At 42.8% G+C, this 20,595-nt stretch overlaps 1 protein-coding gene across 1 annotated transcript; it reads left to right on the top strand.

Moving 5' to 3' along the window:
• The first annotated feature begins 1,514 nt into the window (after window positions 1-1,514).
• LOC124219692 (zinc finger protein 423) lies at window positions 1,515-18,384 on the top strand. The gene is made up of 3 exons (XM_046627636.1): window positions 1,515-1,582; window positions 14,393-15,318; window positions 15,400-18,384. Exons 2-3 carry the CDS (start codon window positions 14,464-14,466, stop codon window positions 17,977-17,979), a joined length of 3,435 nt encoding a protein of 1,144 aa, XP_046483592.1. The 5' UTR covers window positions 1,515-1,582; window positions 14,393-14,463; the 3' UTR covers window positions 17,980-18,384.
• The last annotated feature ends 2,211 nt before the right edge of the window (window positions 18,385-20,595 follow it).

The following is a 20,595-nucleotide window of genomic DNA, read 5'->3' as shown; positions in this document are numbered from 1 at the left end:
AGATACTGAATACAGTTTGCACAAGCGTGGATTGTAAAGTCGCGACGCAATCGAATTGCTTCTTTTTTTCTCCGATTACAACGTATGGGGTAGATTTTCAATTGTAGATACCGTATGAAGAGAAGATTCCCACGGACAATCAGAAGAGATATTATGATATTATAACGTCGAATACGACGTATAGGAATGATGTTTACTACCCAGCCGGAATCTATACTTTGGTAAATAGTGTATGTATAAGAAATTTCATACTTATAGAGATGGGTATAAATTTCTAGGCGCACTACATAGCCGGCGAAGGAAGTGTAGGTGAATACATACGTATAGAGCTTCTACCAGCGGAGACTTGTCCGGGAGGCTAAACTAATTTGTTGGTCGTGAGGGGCAGGCAGCCGGAGGGTTAGAGCTTGGCGCTGCGTCGCGAGGGGGGAAAAACGCGTTGGGAGAGGTGCTCGAGTTTCGGGGGTAGACGGTGGCCAAATTCCAAGTGACCACCTCCCCCTCCGCCTCAGCCGCCTTCGACCCCTACCTCGTTCTTTCTTTCCCTCCGTATTTCTGACAGGCTTGAATGCGGAGAGTAGCGGCCCGGGAAGAAGGGGTGGAAAGGGAAGGGAAGGGTAGGGAAGGGAAAGAATTGTGAACTGGGGTAAAAATCTACTCGTGAGTCGCGCGAGCGTCCGAATTGGAAGGAGGACGGCGATAGTTTAGAACGAACCTCGAAGTATGAGGAGGCGCGACGCTCTGTCCACCCTCCACCCGTCACTCTCTGGCTCTCTCTCTCTTTTGCACCGCTTCCTACCCCCACCCTCCTCGCGCTCTCGCTCTCTCTCTTTCTTTCGCTTTACGTCTGCGTATGCGCGGACCAGAGTGGGGGGCGGTTTGATGACGGGAGAAAGTAAACAGTGATGGGTGACTCTTCCGAAACTCCCCGCGTCTTTCGAAATATACCAGGGATGTGTACTTCGAGATTAGATTCCTGTGCCGTTGTAGACTGCGCCCCTTTAGGTCAGTCGCCGAACCGTCTGCCCCCTAAATCTAACCCCCCCATCCGTTGACCGTTGTTCACTTTGCTCGTTTCCCTGTATAATTATTCAAGCTTCCGTTTATTTATGTTTTCTATCTTCTTGAATTCGCGATTCATCCCGGACATGTGCGAAGCTGTGCAGATTATCACTACGTGAGGGGTTGACTTAAAAAAAAGCGTGATCTGATTAGTTTGCGAATGAACAGTTGGGTGGAAAAGATCAGCAAGCAGATCGATGCTTTAAGACCAAATTTTGAGGGTACCTATGTTTCAACAAATACCAGTAAGAAACACGATATAAAAAGCTGCCCAAGACAAATTTTGACGTAAATTTGTGGAACGGTGGCGCCCCTCGTTGAGGCCATTCCTGGACTCGGATGCTTGTGGGGGTAGTTCGTACGCCAGGCTCAGTCGCGTACGATCGGTGGGGGTTGCGGGGGCGTCGAGGGACAGGGAGGGGGAGGTGAGGTAGAATTAGTGGACGGCCTGGCGGACAATGTGGGGATACTTTCTCATATCAAGTATGGCCGCTATCGTGGCATGATGGCCAAAACAATTGTAAGTAGCCGACGCACAACTGTCACAAATTGTTATACAATTACGTATTGCAACAGAAAACGAAATGATATTGCGTTTTGTTTTTGTTTGTTAAACAGAAAAAAAAAATAATAATAATAATTTGTTCTTATTTTTTTTTCTTCCCCGATTTCGAATCTCCCTTATCGTCTTGTCAATTCTGTCCTTCCCTTTTTTTCGTTAATAATTCCCAAGTATGAATTCAAACACTTTGAACACACTTTGATTCTTCACCACCGAACTGATTTTACACGTGCACCCCTTTAATCTCTCACTCTGGGTTATGTTACTCACTCCTCACACACACGCACACACACACACACACACATTGACATACTGAAACACAACGTGATCAACTACCCTTTTGATGTCAGTTTTTTTTTTTAAATATAACTATCTACTTGCTTGCCGAAGTGTTTTTTGTGTTTGTTGGTGCATGTGGTGTTTGTTCTTGTTCAATGATCATCATCGTGTGACTATCAATTGCAGTTATACGTATTTTCGACAGGTGATTTGTGTCCGTTACAATACGAATATACGTTGCGGCGACATGTTATGAGTTGAGAAATGAAAGAATAACGATAATAACCAAAAATAATAATAGTAAAATGATTAAACTGGGAAGACAATCCGTTAAACTGTAGTTCCATATAATTATACGTATTCAATATAAACAAAGTCAACCGCGCGAGAATAAGTAAGCAATTATAAAAATCAAGAAAAAGAAATAATGGAAGACAAATAAAAGTGCTGCTATTCATTGTTGTTGTTGAGGGTGGACGAAATTTTTACCGGACTGATAAAAAGTGACGGTGAGTCCGTGAAACTGATTGCGATACGAGTTGTTAAACGGGGTTGAACTCGATTGTGAGAGAAAATGAGAAATTATAAACAAATAATGTTCTGTGCTCCAAAATACGCGTTCCTGGCTATAGATGCAAGATACGCAAAGTGGAGAAACGTTTTATTAATCATAGGCACTGATTCTGCTTTAATTCTGTAGACGCTTGTTAGTAAATCATCGGTGTATTGTTTCGGTGACGCAAGTTTACATACTTATATTGCCCATTAGTTTGAAGGTTCCACTTTCTGAATGTAATAGAAAGCCCTTCGGGCCGGAAGTGGTAGATGAATGTGGATTTTGTAAATTTCAAACTAAGTGGCGAGTAAAGAGTGGTTCCAAAAATTTGAACAAAAAAAATATGATTTACTGTGAAGCGTCGAGTAGAGAACTAAAAAATCAGGGCATAGCTTTGTTGGAAATAATTTCTGTAATTCTGATCAGAGGAAAAAATAATTGACACACCAGTCTGTATAAAACGGGTGTGTCCATCCATCGATGCGGTTTTTTTTTTTTGTTCCCCGATTTGCACGTTGGCGTCCAGCTATCAGCAACTGTCGAACGCAAAGGATTTCCAAATTAATCTACTCATTTTACTTCATTGTTCTCGTACATTCCTCGTTTTGAGGCGGTAAAATTTTTCAAGACAGGTTGAATCAGCGGAAACGTTGTGCAGCTGGGCGGTTTCGATTTTTGAAAGAATTCAGACATTGCGATAGAACAAAGATCGTCATTACGCGTAAACCGCACTTGATCTGCCCGAACCGTTGATAACGGTTGGATTGAATCGGTTTGGTCGTTAAAAATCGCGGTAACTGAAGTGCTGGCTTTTAATCGTTAGAAAATAGCGCCGCTATTTTTATTGATGTTATTGTTAGTATTGATAGAAAAGCAGATCCAAGTCTGCAGCTACGCTGCTTCTTCTCCGATGAGTTTCCCAAGCCAGACTGTGTGTTCCCTGGTGATCCTCGAGGGCGTCCGTCCCGCCACTGGACGTCTTTTGCATGTGAACGCGACACGTGGGTTCATCTGACGCCGCGCCGTGCGCAGATCACGCCAAAACACCCCTTATTTGCCGGCCCGATCCTCAACCTCGTTCGCGCACCTGATGTAAACACTTCGTTGTCTGCACACCTATAACTGCACGACTCCACTATAGCCGTCCGGCTGTTTCAACTTCCGGACGCTTAAGAATGCCTCTCTGCAAGTCCAGCTTGTCCGCTTACAGTAAGCCCCGATTTTCTCGTACAGCGCTTACCATCAGCGGATAAGTGCGAAATCGATTTTTAAACATGTTGCGACATGGAGGGAAACAGAGAAAACAGGAACAAGTCATAAGCGTTGTTTAGTTCGTTCCGAACGAAAACGTCGTCGTTACATGCGAAAGCGGTATGAGGATAGATTGCTCTGATTATTACATCGGTAATAATTAATTCGATCCAAGTTCGAGGATGTAACTGTATACAATACACGGTTGATTTTCGGTGTATTAATAAGGCCAGTTTTTTCCATTCTCTCTCTTTCTCGCTCGCTCTCTCTCTATCTCTATCGCTTTCTCCCTCTTCCTCTCCAGTAACGAACGAAATTAATTTGGTAACGATTTTCCGAGAAAGAAGGAAAATAAAATTGGGGCGAGAGAATTGAGGGGGAGGGGGAGAGGGGATGACCAACTGGGAATGCTTTTATAGAAGGGCGTGGCGTGCGGTTCGTCTGGCTTTTATTTTTACTTTTCATTTTCACCCATTTTTTTCGCACTATCACTTTTTTCATTCTCCCTTCTGTCTTCCACTGTAGAATCTTCGGGAATTGCACCCCGTCTTTCTTACCCTTTGCCGAAACAAACTTTAATCACTTTTTGCTGTCGTCAATTCACTATCTCAAATCATATTCATGAATCAATGCAGGCGTTCTGTACGTTTGGATTCGTTTCAGGGCTTTAAATTATCAATAAAAAAAAAAAAAAAGGACGAGATAGGATCTGCAATTATATGTAAAACGTGAATATGCACATGACTACAGAAATCATGTATCATAATATGTACCCGGGAGGGGCGAAAGAAAAGATTCGATTAAACGTGATATCGCAATGGACAAAAAAACCCGAAGATCATGATTTGAAATTTGCAGAGAAATTTGTCAAAGTAGTGTGAAATTAATCGACGAGTGACGTCACTTCCGGCTTTCCGCACCCACGGCCCCCTGTTTACGGATACGCCTCAACATTATATCGAGAAGAAATATACATCTGTATAAATATATGTATATATATATATGTGTGTGTGTGTGTGTGTGTACATATATTGTATATATGTATACGTATATAATATACAATGTGTATCGATGTTGGTATAATATATCCTGGTCGCGAATGAGGGCACGGAGAGGCCCAGGACGGTCGCCGTGGTCGTCACCACCACATGCAATATCAGTCGGTCAATCTGATTGTCCGTTCGTTCCCGATCCGAATTTTACTCGCGGAGGGAAATGGAGGGGTATGGGGGTGAGGGTTTCATTTCGCGTTGCTATAGTTTCAAATATGGTGTGGGTGGTATGTAAGGTTTGGAGTGGCTCGCGAGGGTCGCGGTATATAGGATCTAGGCTTCCGGCGAAGGGCGCGGAAGGGGCTGGAGGTTCGGTTGCGGCGGCGGGAGGAAAGGAGGGAGGACTTGGAGGAGGGGTGGGAGTGGGTGAAAACCAAGGGGACTTTTTGGAGCGGAGCGGAGGGACTCGGCGGAGGTTTACAGGGCTGGCATGACGATATTTGTCTTGTTTACGGGAAGACGAATGCGCGTGTGCCAGGCGCCGAAGTGCGTCCAGCACCGATCAATAGGCCTCGCAGCCTAAACTCCACATGGCCCTATACTACACACCAGCACAATCGGACAGTTTCAGGCTTTACAATTTTTATTGCATTACCCACCACCCGTCTTCTCCCGGCTCCTTCCTTCACCCTTTTCACGTGTCATCCTCCTCTTCTTGGCTCGGGTTCTATGTATAACCGGCTCATCCGACGTCGGAAATCTATTTCCGTTTATTTCCTTGTCTGATTCTTTTGCGTGTTTTCTTACTACTGAAAAACCTGCGGTATTATCCAAAGAGGATTTACTGTAAGGGATTAAATTGTCGAACGGTTATAACCGCTTTTTCATTCCCGGCAACAAGATAGACAGGAGAGGTTTAAGTAGTAATTTGTAGTTGGGTTAGGATGAGATAGGTTAGGTTAGGTTAGGCAAAGGTTACCTTGGATTAGTTTGTGGTAGGTCGCAACGTGGCTCTATTGGTACACTTGCTTCTTGAAACATTTCTCGTCTCTTATTTAAATTACATACCTATGATATCGAATTTGTCTTTTAACATGACGAATCGCGCATTGAAATTGATTTAAACAGACAGTGAACAGGGAGGCATTAAACCGAGGCTGAATCGATACATCGGACACGACTGTTGTCCAGGCGGTGATGTTCAGGTTTAATGAAAGAGAGCCATACGCCAGTCTATATACCTGTAACTTTGGCCAGTCAGAAATTTAATTCTATGAAATTAGAATTAAATATTGATTGAGCGGTATTATGGAGTTTCTGAAACCTCATCCACCCTATAAAATGCCGATGCTCTATCGCCAGAATTGTCTTTTAATGTTTATCGACTGTCTGAAGATGGTCTACGAAATTCAAGTTGCCAGCCAGGTTGTACAAATGAAGTAGGATGCGTAGACGGAACTCAATTTTGGTGTTTATTACGGTCTTTGTACAACGGGTTAATACATATGTTATTACTCACACATCGTGTTTACGAAAGTTTCGCGCGACTAACCTCTTCTGATAAGATATTCATCTCCAACGATTCCATTAACTTGACATCGTTCACTGTGTAAGAATACCTCTCCTCGATTTACCAATCAGTACGTAAGATCTGCCTTATTTTCTTCAAGTGTGTCAGAAGTTAGTCGCTGAATTTTAATCCGATGTCTTGCATTCGCACATCTGCAATGTGTTGGAAACATTGGCCAACCATCGCGTTGAAATTCTCTTTTGAAAATATAATTATGCGATTCCGGCATTGGCTACACCGGCTAGTGATGTAACGAATATAAATTTTCAAGTATACGCGAATGCGAATGCGAATAAACATTTTTAAATCTGGCGCCATTTCTCTTTGGCTATAAGACAACAGTTGATTGACCGACAGGTACACCATGCAAGTCGCACGCACGCATTAGCGCCGTTTGCACCTTATTCCGGAAATTGCCGAGCTGATCCGAACCAAGCCGACTGTTTGTTTGATTATTTAACGACAAATTGACAGCAGAAACAAATTAATTTTGAGGTTAGAGTGTGATTCAAACGTGAAGAAAAACTTTTATGATAAAATTTCATTATCAAAGTAATGTTTTTCTTCTTATATAATATAATTTTCACAAGTTTTATAAGCAAGAAATGAAGTACTTGTGACAATCACATTCGCAAAATATTCGCACGATTTTTGCGAATGCGGACGCGAATATTCGTTACATCACTATCACGTGCATGTGGTCCCTTCTTTTTGCGACCGTTTTTCCAAGGCTTCGTGGGCGTATCGTGCCTTGGAAAAATGTGAGGCATGAAATTTAGCTACGATGCGAAGAGTGGCCGTCTACAGCGTTTAAACAAGTCAAAGTTTCGTGTCGTCAAGTTTCGGCACGTGAGCTCGACTTCCTCCGCTGTTTAATAATTTCGCATGCAAGCGGGACAGTCTGCGATACTTGAACAAGTAGGTACCCGTGGACGGCCATCGCGAATAAACGTAAAGCCCGCGGTTCCGGCGACGTAAGGACCGTCGGATTATAATCACTTCCCGTGGCTCGCTATCAGATCTGCAATATAATTCAGGATTTTACGTATCCGAGAGCCAAACTGTCGATATCTTACACCCACTATATGTCAGTGACATTATCTTCACACCTGTGCGACAATAATTTAACTTGTATACATTTTTAAGCGTCTAATCGATCCAAAATAAATTGTGCGTAACCGCGTTGTATTCAGTTTTGAGTGGGCATGTTAAACTCCACGTGATTAGACAGTGACGTTATCGGTGATGATGGTTTACTGTATCTAAGATACTTGATTAGAAATATCACTTACACTTCCCAATTAGGTTGTTGATTAATAACTTTTACTTTTCCTGGAGTGTAGAAACATACTGTACGACAATTATTGACATGCGTAAGGTTCTTGCAGATTTTATTTGTCACGTGCTCGTGAAACACTGTCTCGGTAGCCGCTTACCGTTTTACGTAAACATGCTCGCAACCACCCCGTGGTTTTCGTTATATTTCGATAACAACGAGGAAGTCTGACAATGAAACTCGTTACCGAAAATCAGCAAATGACGCCAATTTCACGTCTTACCTACATACGTAAGACGTATATAAGATTCACTTTGAAGGAAATAAAGGGACGACAAAAATCCAGCCTTGTTAAACATCTCTCTGTAAATCTCCGCCTCATTTTTCACTTTGTCTACCGAAGCGTATCAAGATCAGGATATGCAGACATTTGGAAGTAGGATACATAATTCACGAATACCTGATAAAAATTCAACAAATCTTACATACTTGTTGATAATTTTTTTTTATCACTCACCTTTGAACAGATGGCGATATAAACACACTTTATGTATCAACTGGCTGGTATTAAATTATTTATTACTATAATCCTGTGAAATGTCGACTATGCCGGTAGACCAAATATAGGTACGCGTACTATTCCAGTCAAAGTCGAACTTACAATCTTATTACACAAATCTCCAAGCATGATAGCCGTAAATTAAGTGGGTTTCAAAATGCAAGAGTCTGTTTTTTTTTGTTGTTTTTTTCATTCAAGCAGAGAGTTAACGCCACTTGTAATTAGGCTACAAAAAACGATCTAAAAAGAAGGTATCCCAAGTCGATATGTCCGATTTGATTTATTTTGTAATATTTTATAGCAGACTAAAAATTAAGTGACACGTATTTTTTGTTTATCTGCCATTAATCACTTCGAGGGAGTGAAACCACCCTTCAAATGAAGGCATGTCAAGGGGCGATTTGGCAGTTTTTTTTTTTCTAAATTGAGAAAATTAAATTTTTTACATCTCGTTTCGAGAAAACTTTTCCAGTTGGATTGGTTAAAAAATATTGTTCTTGTGGGTGAATTCCCTTAAAGTGTTTAATGTCGGATAAAAAAAAAGACGTGGCGCTTAATTTTTATTCTACTATAACGCGTTACGAGGGAAATAAAATCCGAGATCTCGACCTGATCGATCGACAAAAAGCTGCATTGGTCGTCTGACAAATGAATTAATATTATTTTTCAATTGACATAATCTTTTCCGCAATCATAACGAAATCACTTCTCTTCGTTTGAAGAGACGATGATTCCTCGTATGTACGTTGTACTGACTATTGAATAGAATATTCCGTGTCTGCTTCGTTCGCGTGAACAAACGTGTATGGATAAAGAAAAATCTATAAAAAGCTTGCAAGGCACTCAACGTCGGTAACTTGTCATCTAGCTGTCAAATTGAGGTACGGCGTACTGTGTCTCTTGTCCCCCGTCCGTCCATCGCTCGCCGTGTGTAAAGAAGCGCGCGAGCAACGGGAGCGGGGTGGGGAAGGGGGGATGAGGGGGGTGGGCCTAGAGCGGGCGGGTGGATGTCGGTACATACGTATAATACACACGGGGTCGAGGGATGGAATATGGGGGGGTGGTACAAATAATAAGGTCGGGGAAAGGGGGTTGGGGGTGGGCTTGGGGGGATACGGACACGCATTATATCGTAAATCTACGGAATTACGAACTTTCAGGCGGAGCTCGTTCGACGTTTTCATTTCATTTGCCGGGTCTTTCTCCTCTTTTGTTTCCCTCGCATTTCGTGAGGGGGGAATGCGGCGAGTTCCCGTTTTTCCTTATACGTGTGTAAGGGCGCTACAGAGTAGACGCCTCACCCTCAGGACTCCCCCTTGGCCCTTCGACGCCGCCACCTTCGGTAACCTCCTCCTCCTCCTCCTCCTCCTACATGGCTGGTGGAGTCGTCGTATATAATATCGAGGCAGCGGTATTTTGTTATGAAGGTCTACAACGACGAGAGCCCCGGGCTATCGCTGGATGGGCGAAAGAAACGGAAAAATGGGAAATAGCGGAGCGAAAGACGGGATATCGTGGTGAGAGTCGGGGGACGGGACGATGTTTGTTGAAATAATGGCCGACTCGGGCTCTGATAATTAGGACGAATCGATAACGGTTCAAGCCGAGTCATAACTCTTGCTGTAGATTTCGATGTTTGTATGTCCTCGTGTGGGACTGATTGTGACCGAGTGATTTCGCTTCTCAAGATCTCGTGGCATGACTTTCTTACATTCGCTTCGTCGACATTACTATTCTCTGCATGAATACTGAAGAAAACTCGATTTTATATGCTACGGTGAAATTCACCCTTTACGCAGTTTTTTAGGTGTGGTTAGCCCATTTGTTGTTTTGCATACTATATAGTGTACAATCTTGATTTCCGTTGTTTACGATTTTCTCGAAATACGCTGTATATTAGATAGTCGTCAAGTATATGAAATCGAGGTAAAATTTTCTGCCAAATCGATTGCCTACATTTATCTTGTAGAATTATTCTCAGAATCCGTGAAAAACGCAAATTTTGAAGAAAAAAGAACTCAATTTCTCAAACATGTTCAAAACATGTCAAAATCATTCAAAAAAGTTTTTCCTTACTCAAATAAAGTCATTTCGGATAAATATTTTCGTTTTAAAGTGAACGGGTTAATTTATTCTCAAAAGCATGAGGAGCCTTAGGATATCGTCCTGATTGTTTTTGTGTCATTCTACATAAACGTTAGTGGACATTTTGAAATGAGTAAAGGCCGATGTGTCCACCGTAGAGCAGTGTGAAATTCTTGAGCTTGTTGCAGTGTTGTTTTTGCATTACCAAATGGGCTGGTAACATATTGTGTTCACCTAACAATAGAGGACCATCGAAAGGTGTGAAAGAGAGACGTAGGTACGAGATAGGGAAAACGGCATTCAAAGAGAGACGAAAACGGGCAGAATTGTACTTTCGAGGACGACTGCAACTTGTTTGTCAAATTTACCCTTTTATCGCGTAGCGACTCCCTCCCTTTGGTTCCACCCCGAAGAACCCTCTATTCGGCATTCTATCCGCTATTATTAAACGCATTGCATTCTCCGCATTTTGGGAAAACGTTGAGCATACGGGCTTGTTTACGAATATTTTTCGGAAAAATCTGTCGCCCGTTACGCAACCCAAATGCAACAGATACAGGCGCACCTGGCAGGGTGGAGATCAGTGCATATGCCCCTATAAAGCGAGTCGTGTCAGAATTAAATTTAATTTATGTGTACAAGCGACCGGGTGGATTGTGTTTTACGGAGACAAGGCCGACACGCGCAAAAAAAAAAATCTAAATTCTAATATAAATGATGATGGATGACTTATGCAAGTAGGTACAGAAGATCATTAGAAAAGTAAAACTTGGCTCACTTTGTTTAAAACGGAAAAAAAAGATGTAGGGATTTTCTCGGTCATAAAATAAAAACATATGAAAATGACGTTTTAGTCCTTGGGGGATGGGGGTTCTCAGGCTGAACATTCTTTGAAAAGAAAACAACAACATTAACGCAAACTAATAGAAAAGTAATTAATCTTAGACCCGAAAAGTAGACAAAAAGAAAATATAAGATAAAGAAAGCAGAGAACAGAGAAAAGGAAAGACATGTGTACTTACATTAATGATGAAGAAAGTCAAAATGAGCGCCGGGTCATCATCTATAGAACAGTGAGAACGAATTGTGTTAGAATCCAATTATCAATAAATGAAGGCGAGATCAACAGACTGACCAAAATTTTTGGAAAGAGGGGTTTAAAAATAATTTGTCTAGTTTCTTACGAACGATTTTATGTTGAAATAGATAAAAGTTGAAAAAATAGAGCGGGGAACCGTTAACGACCAGATCACGGTAAAGATGTCGGCAAGAAGAAGAAGAAAAAATAAAATATGCCCGCAGTTAAGCATTCGAGGTTAATAGGAGAATAGAAAGAATCATTTCGCAACATCGCGCTCATACGCCATATACCTAGGGATGGAAATGAGTCCGGGAATCTATCGCAGAACTGCAGCATGCAGGGAAAACGCATAATGATGGCCGAGTGGTGGGGCCGTGGGGGCTCGGCGGAAAATTGGGGATCGGGGCCCTTATTTCGGTATTGGGAGGGGGAAGTTGATGAATTCTACAATACCGGAAACCTTGGCAAGGCGTTACTGGATTCATAACCAGCCAGCCAACCAGCCATCGAACTTGGCACACACATGGTTCGAGCATGGCTCGCACGTGACAGCCTACCTGGCACGGTGACCTTTCGCACGCGACTTCCACTGCACAGTTGGCAGCATATATTTGACACCGTGTTTCGAGGATGAGAGGATCATCGGGGAAGAAGCGTAAAAGTAACAACAACGGTCAAACGTGCGGGTGACGAAATAATGCCGGGATTCGCGAACAGCACAATGTTTCTTACAAGAAGATCGTAAGGTTTTGTCAAACGTTTGTGTTCCGTGTCATGGTTTTTGTGCGAAGTGGTGCCAGTTATTGTGATTCTCCGCTTGTTCAGCGGTGCGGTACGCTTTATGAAGTGTCAATATTTTATTCTTGTCATGAGAGAACTCATTTATCCACGTGTCAACTATACCGCTCAAATGACACTGACGAATTCCACCAATGATTTGTACTCATGACGCATTCGGTTACTGGCACTTTGTACAAATTACGGTAACAGAGACATATATAAGAGGAACGTTTTCTGTTATACCGTAAGTTTTATTCCTCCATTTTTCGCTACCCTATTTCACATGATTATTGAGATATCGAGTTTAGCAAAAAAGAAATTGCTTCAAAACTGAGTTCGTTTATTTTCTATTTTTTTCGCTATCTTATCCTCGATTGAAGAATCCGTTCGAATGTCATTCTTGCGAGCTTATCGTTCATCAAAAGCTGATTTAGTTTCCGAAATATATTTTTTCTGAGATGAATCAATGCTAACTGTTTTTACCCTAAATATTACGACCGCAGTAACGGTCAGTCTTTCTTGTCAACTTTCTTGGTTTTCTGTTTGACGCTAACGAGGTTGACAGTCGGACATTTTTCACGCTCTAACGAGGGACCTTGGTTTTGACAATCGGAGTGCAGGTTTGCTTACACCTAAATTGGTATCGTCGCTTCGAACATTTTTACGTGTATCTATGAAGCAAACAGGTGACGATAATTGTCAATCAATTCAACTCATGAACAATTTTTTCAAACCAATTGATGTGGCGCATGAAAATTTCTATGATAGTACAATCTTATCACGGCACGATTACTCCTTTGAGGTATTAGCAGTGGGTATCACTATATTTGGGCCTTAACAGACATCAATTCGCAAAGTGCTTACCGCATTAAAATTACAGCATCGAAGTTTGATAACTTGTCACTGCTTCTTCTAAGTCATAAAAAAAATCCTCGGAATAGCTTTTACACGCATTTGTTATTCACTTGCAGTATGACATCTGTAAATGCACACAATGTGCGTGTGCTTAGAACGAGTTCGTCCAGACTTTTGAGAAAACTTTTAACTCAACCGGATGATACTTATGCCCGATTACCGTTGTATGAATATTATTCAGAGGGATATGAGGTGGCTCATACATCGGGCATTTGTTATGGAAATTCCTTGTTTAATCCCGAGAAACGAATAAAATTCGTGCGTCAATGCAGCAACGTGCGGGTGTAGTGTTTATCTGTATATGTATATACATATATATGAGTCATGTGCCGTTTCGCCCCCCCCAAGCTTCATTTTCACCGTCCTGTCCACCGCCTTTGCTTTTCTGCTTCGCCCTTTTGGGATGAAATACTTGTTAGGGTCCCTTTGTGGGCGGGTATGTGCCGAAAACCTTCGCAGACCGGCTCAAATCATCATAAGATTCTGAATGAAGGTTTGCCGCGAGAGGCCAAGTTCTCTTTCCGATCTCGTTCCGGCCTCGGGCCTTTCAAGATCTTGATAGAAATTTCTATCAACAACAACGTGAGAAATATTTCCCCCGCGGTAAAGTGGTTATTGCAGACACAGGCATCAATTGACCGACGGACTGACCGACTTATCGTCCGCAGTTCGCGGATGCGATGCTGTTGCAATAATTTAGCACCGGATACGCTTCGACAATGCTTCGTTAGGCGCCGGTTTCCCCGAATCGCGTGACAAGTAAAAGTGCAGGGACTAAGGTATAATTCAGAGGACTATCGGCTGACTCATTCCCGACCGAATCACCCATCACCCTTGACAGAAGATCGCGATATTTGTGATGTCAGCTGCCAATTAGGAAGCGATCATGTGTGCAACCACATTAGAAACATGCAAAACCCCCAAAGTATCTGGTGAGCTATCTCACGGCTCGTGCCGAGGGGTTAATCAGTCGTGAAACCTGGTGTAGACTTTTCCGGAAATCTTGTGAAATCACTTGAAATCTTTGAAATCTTTGAAATCTTCTTACATCTCTGAAATTAAAAAAAAAAAATTCTTTGAAATCCCACGAAGTGTCTTGTGATATTTTGAAATCTTTTGGAATCCCTGAATCTTGTGAAATCTTTCGAAATTTTTTGAAGCGCCTTGAAATCTTTAGAAAGCTTTTAAAATCTTTTGAAATCCATTAAAATCACATGAAGTCTCTTGTAATCTTTTGAAATCCTCTAAAATCATCCGAAATCTTTTGAAGTCTTTGTAATTTTGAAATCAGGTGTAGATCAAATCTATGAGTGATTAACCCCGCGGTTCCTGCAGACTTGCAGACAACACTGCTTTCAGACAATAGGAGTTTCAGGTGAATTAAACTGATCGTTGATGTTATGACATTTGTTTCTGATTTGCAGACTGAGGGTATTTGAAGGCCATCAGGGCCTCGCGTGAGAAGCAGGTGCGAGGGCGGCGCAGCTACACGGGAATGGCGTCGACGATGGCTCGAGGCCCTATACTTCCGGAATCCGGTGACGCGGACAGCGATGGATCAAGCGGCGAAGACAGGGATACGTTGAAGCGTCCTCACGGCGACGCCGACTCCGCTGGCGCGAAGAAGCGGCGCAAGCAGTCAACGCCGGTTCGATTTCCAGCCACGTTGATCAGCGATGATCGGGAAGAGGAGTCGGAGGAAGAGGGTGCTGCGGAAGACAGCGAAGGTAAGCCAACGGTCGACCGGATCCATCAGACGTCAAAAGACGAAAACTTGAATAACGAATTCCGCTGCCAATATTGTAGTCAATTGTTTGATAGTAAACAAATGCTTAATCATCACTTGAACAGTAAACATAACCTCTCCACTTTTTCGTGGCAGAATACGCAGCGTTCGCCGGTTCACTCGCATATTGAAATAAAGCAGGAATCTAATACACATCAGGAGCAGCCTGAAAGTCCTGTCAATCTGTCAGGAATCGGTATCAAAAATTTCGCGGCAACGTGGTTGTCGGGTCACGTTCAATCGCAGCCACACCAGATTCAGTTGCAATCCCAAACCGACGATTGGCCACCTCCGGGTTCGACTGGTTCCCTGTCCTCGATATCCAATCACCTCCAAGCGCTACCTTTCCCCGGTGCATTGGCTCAGTATCTTCCATTGCCAAACTTTTCCTTAACCGACGCGAGCCAGGTTCCTAACAGACCGCCAATAGGACCTGCGCCCGTCAGGATATTCAATCCGGACGCTTACTGCGACCTCTGCAACAAAGAATTTTGTAACAAGTATTTCTTGAAAACACACAAAGCCAACAAGCACGGGATCTACGTAGACACTCCGGGGCAAACGGTTAGCGAGACGGGCTTCACCGGAACCTCGTACGCGGGTTCCTTTCTGTCCACAGGGATGAAACTAGATCAGCAATCGCAGCCACAGCTCAAACTGGAATCACCAACCGTTTCGATGCCTCCGGCGCAGGCTGTTCTGCAAGCGCCACCGAGCTTAAACGCGGTTTGTGAAATCTGTCAGAAGAAATTCAAGAACGAGGAGTCTGTGAGGAAACACAAGCAGAAGGTGCATAACAGCGACGGAACCGAAGGGAGTGACGTGCAAATGCTTCCTCCGCAAACTGTCGAAGATGAGAAGGACACTTCGCATCACAGCTTGAGCCCAGGTGCAATGGAAGGACTATTCAAGCAGGAATTTGGAGTTGAACAGGAGGACACGACCTTTATGCCAGCGCCGAGGCATCTCTCTCCGCAGTCGATTCAGCAAGCCAAGGATTCCGGTTTCAACGCCGATCGCCTCAAGAGACTGGGCGTTATAAATCCCGAGGCTTTTTGCGAGGTGTGCTGCAAGGAATACTGCAACAAGTACTTTCTACGTACACACAAAATGAAGAGACACGGCATCGTCGTTCAAGACAATGACAAATCGCCGAGTAATCCTGGAGCGGCTGCGACGTGGCATCACGTGCAGACCAGCCCGTTGAATCTGATCGTAGGAGAAACCAGCGGCAACAGTTCAGAATCCGGCGATCGTTCCGGTGAAGATTACGAGTGCAAGCCTTGCGGCATTCGTTTTCAGACAATAGGATTGCATCAGGCGCATCGTCAGAAGATGCACGATTCCGAGGAGCAGGGTTCGCCGAAGAACGAGAATGACGCCGACACGACGGACCAAAAGGCCGATTCCATAAGCGAAGATCTTCGAAAGCTTCAAACCATGATACTGCAATTGAATGGCTTGGAGTTTGGCCGAGGCGCACCGTGTCCGATTTGTGGAAAGGATTACGACAGCAGACAAGCTCTGAGGAACCATATGGCGATGGAACATGACGCTATAGTCGACGAGACTGTTTCGTCGCCTTTGCAAGGAACCGAGAAGTCACCGACACCGAACAGCATTACTGCCCTGAACAGTGCATTGTGCGATAAAGAATTCCCTAGTCAAGAAGCGCTGCGAAAACACATTTCCGAAGATCACCAACCCTCGACGTCAGCCTCGGTGCCATTGCCGAGCGCGTTGCCGACCACCTCGGCAACGATGACGTCGACAACGCCAACAGCTCCAACTCCGGAACGCAGGGCTCCAGTTTTGATAATGCCCACGTCGAGCTACTGCGAGATATGCAACAAGGAACTATGCAACAAATACTTCATGAAGACACACATGCACCGGATGCACGGTATCGAGATAGAAAACGGAGCTCAGATCGGTGGCGTCATATGCAACATATGCAACAAGGAACTTTGCAGTAAGTATTTCCTACGTGTTCACAAGCACAACACACACGGCATCATCGAGGAAGGCATGCCGTCGACTAGCAACTCCGCTAAACAGGCAGACACCGACACGAACAACAGCGAAGACCCCGCCCTGAAGCCGGAGCAAGTCGGCGACTTGAGCCATCGTTACTTCACCCACTTCACGGAGGTCTGTCCAATTTGCAGCAGGAGATTCAGAAGCACCAAGTGGCTGAAGGCACATCTGCTCAGCGATCACGGGAAGGCGGGAATCGAAAAGTGGCGAGAATTGGAGCAACAGTATCAGTCAGGACCTCGAGGCGGAAGGACACCTGGACCGTCGAGAGTCTCGCATCCAAATCCAAGTCTGAAAATACCCAACGGTATAGACTTGGCGCCGCACATGAAGACGGGGGACTACAGCGGGTTGGGAAATCAGGTTTTATCGACTCTCTTCGGGTCGACCGAAGACCAGCCGCTGAAGAGTTATCGTTGCTCGTACTGCACTTTCACGACGCCGGTCCTCGCCTTTCTCTTCGTCCACGAAAGATCGCACACGAGTCCTCAGAGCGGGACTAGCATAGAAGGCGAGCAAACGCTGCAGTGTCCCGTATGTCTGCAGGGTTTCTCTCAGCCCGAATTGCTCCAGCATCACTTACTCACTCAGCACCAATTTTCCGGGCTAATTCCATCCTTTCAACCGCAGTTATTCAGCAATTCAAGGCCCGAATCGTCCTCTGAAAAAGATAGCGAGTCCAAAGACCGCACCGATCTGGATTCGAAGGACGACTTGAAGCAGGTGAGTCCTCACACCTCGGCCGGTCTTCCTTCGAACGGTCTTCCGAAGGGTCAAAGACCGGAGGACGCTACCGCGGTACAAGTTACGCCCCAGGGGGCTTACAAATGTGCTCAGTGTGGCTACGCGACAGCGAATTTGAACAGGATCAAAAAACACATAAGAAAAGACCACCGAACGGTAACCGCCGACCAATCGGAAAGCGTGATTGGTGAGTTGACGCGCACCTTGAGAGACGTTGCGAGCAAGCAAAAGATCCCGGCCAGCTATGCCATGCCCCAAGACATGAATTCCAGCCCCGAGAAGACCGTGATGCAACCGTTTCTCATAGAGGAGTCAGAGGCTGTCCATGGTACCTCGGATACCGCAAGCTCGGAGAAGAAATTCGGTCCCGCACTTGTCTACCTGCCAGTTAGGACGCGCATAAGCGCGCCCTTGACGCTGTCCTTTAACCTTAGCCCTGCCTGAAATCAAACCACAGTTCCTAATCATGATATTTTCATAACAAGTTTGCAACTCGATCTGCGTCTGATTGCGAGTAAAAAAAAAAGGAATAAAATACTAAAGGAAAATATGAGTCTGCTCGAGGTTTCTTTGAATGCTGCATAGGTACATACATGTGTAATGTCATTGTGTATTGCGAGCGAACCGCAACCCACTGCGAAACGTATACATATATATTATTCGCGACAAACATATTTTTTTAATGAAAGATAAAAAAACAAAGACAAAGACTTTTATATGCACCTGTGATTTTAAGTTCCTTTATAATTCGTATATACTTATTAATTCTTCGAAGCAAAAAAAACTTATTGCGTGACAGATATGATATACTATACTTAATATACCATGCCTAGGGCAGTGTAGGATGTAGAGAAACGGAGAACAGTTTGTTACATCGACTAGCGATTGTGGGGGAGGCTTTGCGATGGCAGTTGATCGTTATGGTTGGAATTTATATTAAAAACGTACGGAGCGCTTAGAAACCACGTTGTTATAGGTATATTATAATCGTGATGTTATATTGTAAATATTAATTATTAATAATTAATATGTAAATGGGTGATTAACAAAGTTCCTATTCTAAGCGCGACGGACTACCACGGCGTGTTTCAACTGTTTTGCAAATTTTGCAAATTCCCAGTTCAGGGAGGAGGGAGGGAATTAAATGAAAGACAGAAACTAAACTAATAAAAATAATAATAATAATGCTCGTGAATAAAGCCCCGGAAAAGGGTTCGCACGCTTTTATGTTCCTTGCGATGTTGTACCTCGTGTCGTATTTGGCTTAATTTTTTATCGCTCAACGTAAACAAGACGTGCGAGTCTACAGAATCGCGACCAATAAAATCTCAGGCTAAGTCGGAGAGAATTTCACAATTATCACGATTGCTGTCATTATTATTATTGTTCTTATTATTATCATCATTATTTACTTGTGGAATTTTTAGTCAATACTTTTGATAATATGTAGAGAGGTGAAACTGAGTCAGGAGGAAAAGATTCGCGAATACGCGGTTATTTATCTATATCGATACAAATATAGGTACTCCAAAACGCCAGAGGAATATGTACGTGTACGCATATTTGTATTATAGATATAATATCAGTGTGAAATCAGTGCAGAGTATATTGCATGGAATAGCAAGGGGCATTTAGAGTTGACGAGTTTCTGCTATAAATGGCATGTGCAAGATTTAAAAGTGAAAATTGAAGAGCAGAACTTTGCTACTCGTTGAATCAACTTTCATAGTCTACAAGCAAGTCGCATATTTATCATCGACATAAAGCGGGCGATTATTTTTGTGAAACGAATTCTCAAAACTGAGTAGTGCTTATGATAACATTTGAGGAGCGAAGATAATTGATTTCAACGGCGTACCTTCGCGAAGAGCGTCACCAATAGGCGGGAATGTGCTTAGGCTTTGTCCTGCTTTTTTTCGATTACGGAAAATTTGTGAATATCCTGTTCCCGAAATTCAGTAAGATGGACTGTCTTACGCGTTGACTGTTGATGGGTGGCGTCTCAATAACTTACAAGAAAGTGGCCTCAGCGAGTTCTCAAATTACACCTTCGTATTTCACTTGCCAGTAGAATGCATCTCTCTGAATGAATTTTATTAACTCGACATAATCCAGCGTCGCCCAAGAGAATATATAATAATATAATTGGTACTTGTGTGTATTCTGTAAATACTCGATACGGTACGTAGTATAATACAGACTACGTCGGAAATTCCAGGATGATATTGATACCACGATTCCTAATACTGCTATTAATATTATTATTATTATTATTACTAATAGTACTACTATTCCTATCATTATTAACGTCTATCGAATCACGAGCTACTCGATTAATAATTAAATAACAAAATAACAAATAAATAAAACGCAACTCAGGGTGAACACAGTATAACTCGCAACCAAAAGTACAATCATATACACAGCCAACAAGATGATTACCAAGATAAAAAATTAAAGAAAAACGAAAGAAAAAATTTACAAAAAATAAATGAAACTAAAAATATAAAATGAAACTGAATATACATATAGGTAGCTTAAATATAGTACATAAATATATAATCCTCTTCTTTTCTATACGATAGTCTATTATGATATACCTACCTACCGTTATATGTATACCGTAATTTGAAAATCAACCGGGATATTATATATACGCTCGAAAAATTATTCGTATAAATATTTGTTTTCAGTAAAATCGATAAAGTGACGGCTGACCTCTAGTGGCTTTACGACAGCTACTTTTTGACTCATTTTCTTGTTTCCCTCGTATAAAAGTACAAGCAGCGACCTCCGCAAAATAATAATGATAAACAAACCGAAATCTAGTCGGATTATTATACCTATATATAGATCGTAATCTAGTCTTTATAACGTGAGGAAAAACAAAAAAAATATATATATATATATATATATATATATATATATATATATAGTACGTATATATTACATATGTATATAATATATATGTATACATATACATATACAATAGATACGATATAAATAAATTTAAGAAGATCATTGTGACCTCGGAGGGCATCAGAAACATATAGTTCCTTA

This window comes from Neodiprion pinetum, chromosome 5 (assembly GCF_021155775.2).
Source record: "Neodiprion pinetum isolate iyNeoPine1 chromosome 5, iyNeoPine1.2, whole genome shotgun sequence".
Taxonomy (NCBI): Eukaryota; Metazoa; Arthropoda; class Insecta; order Hymenoptera; family Diprionidae; genus Neodiprion; species Neodiprion pinetum.
This window is presented reverse-complemented; position numbering and strand designations above follow the sequence as displayed.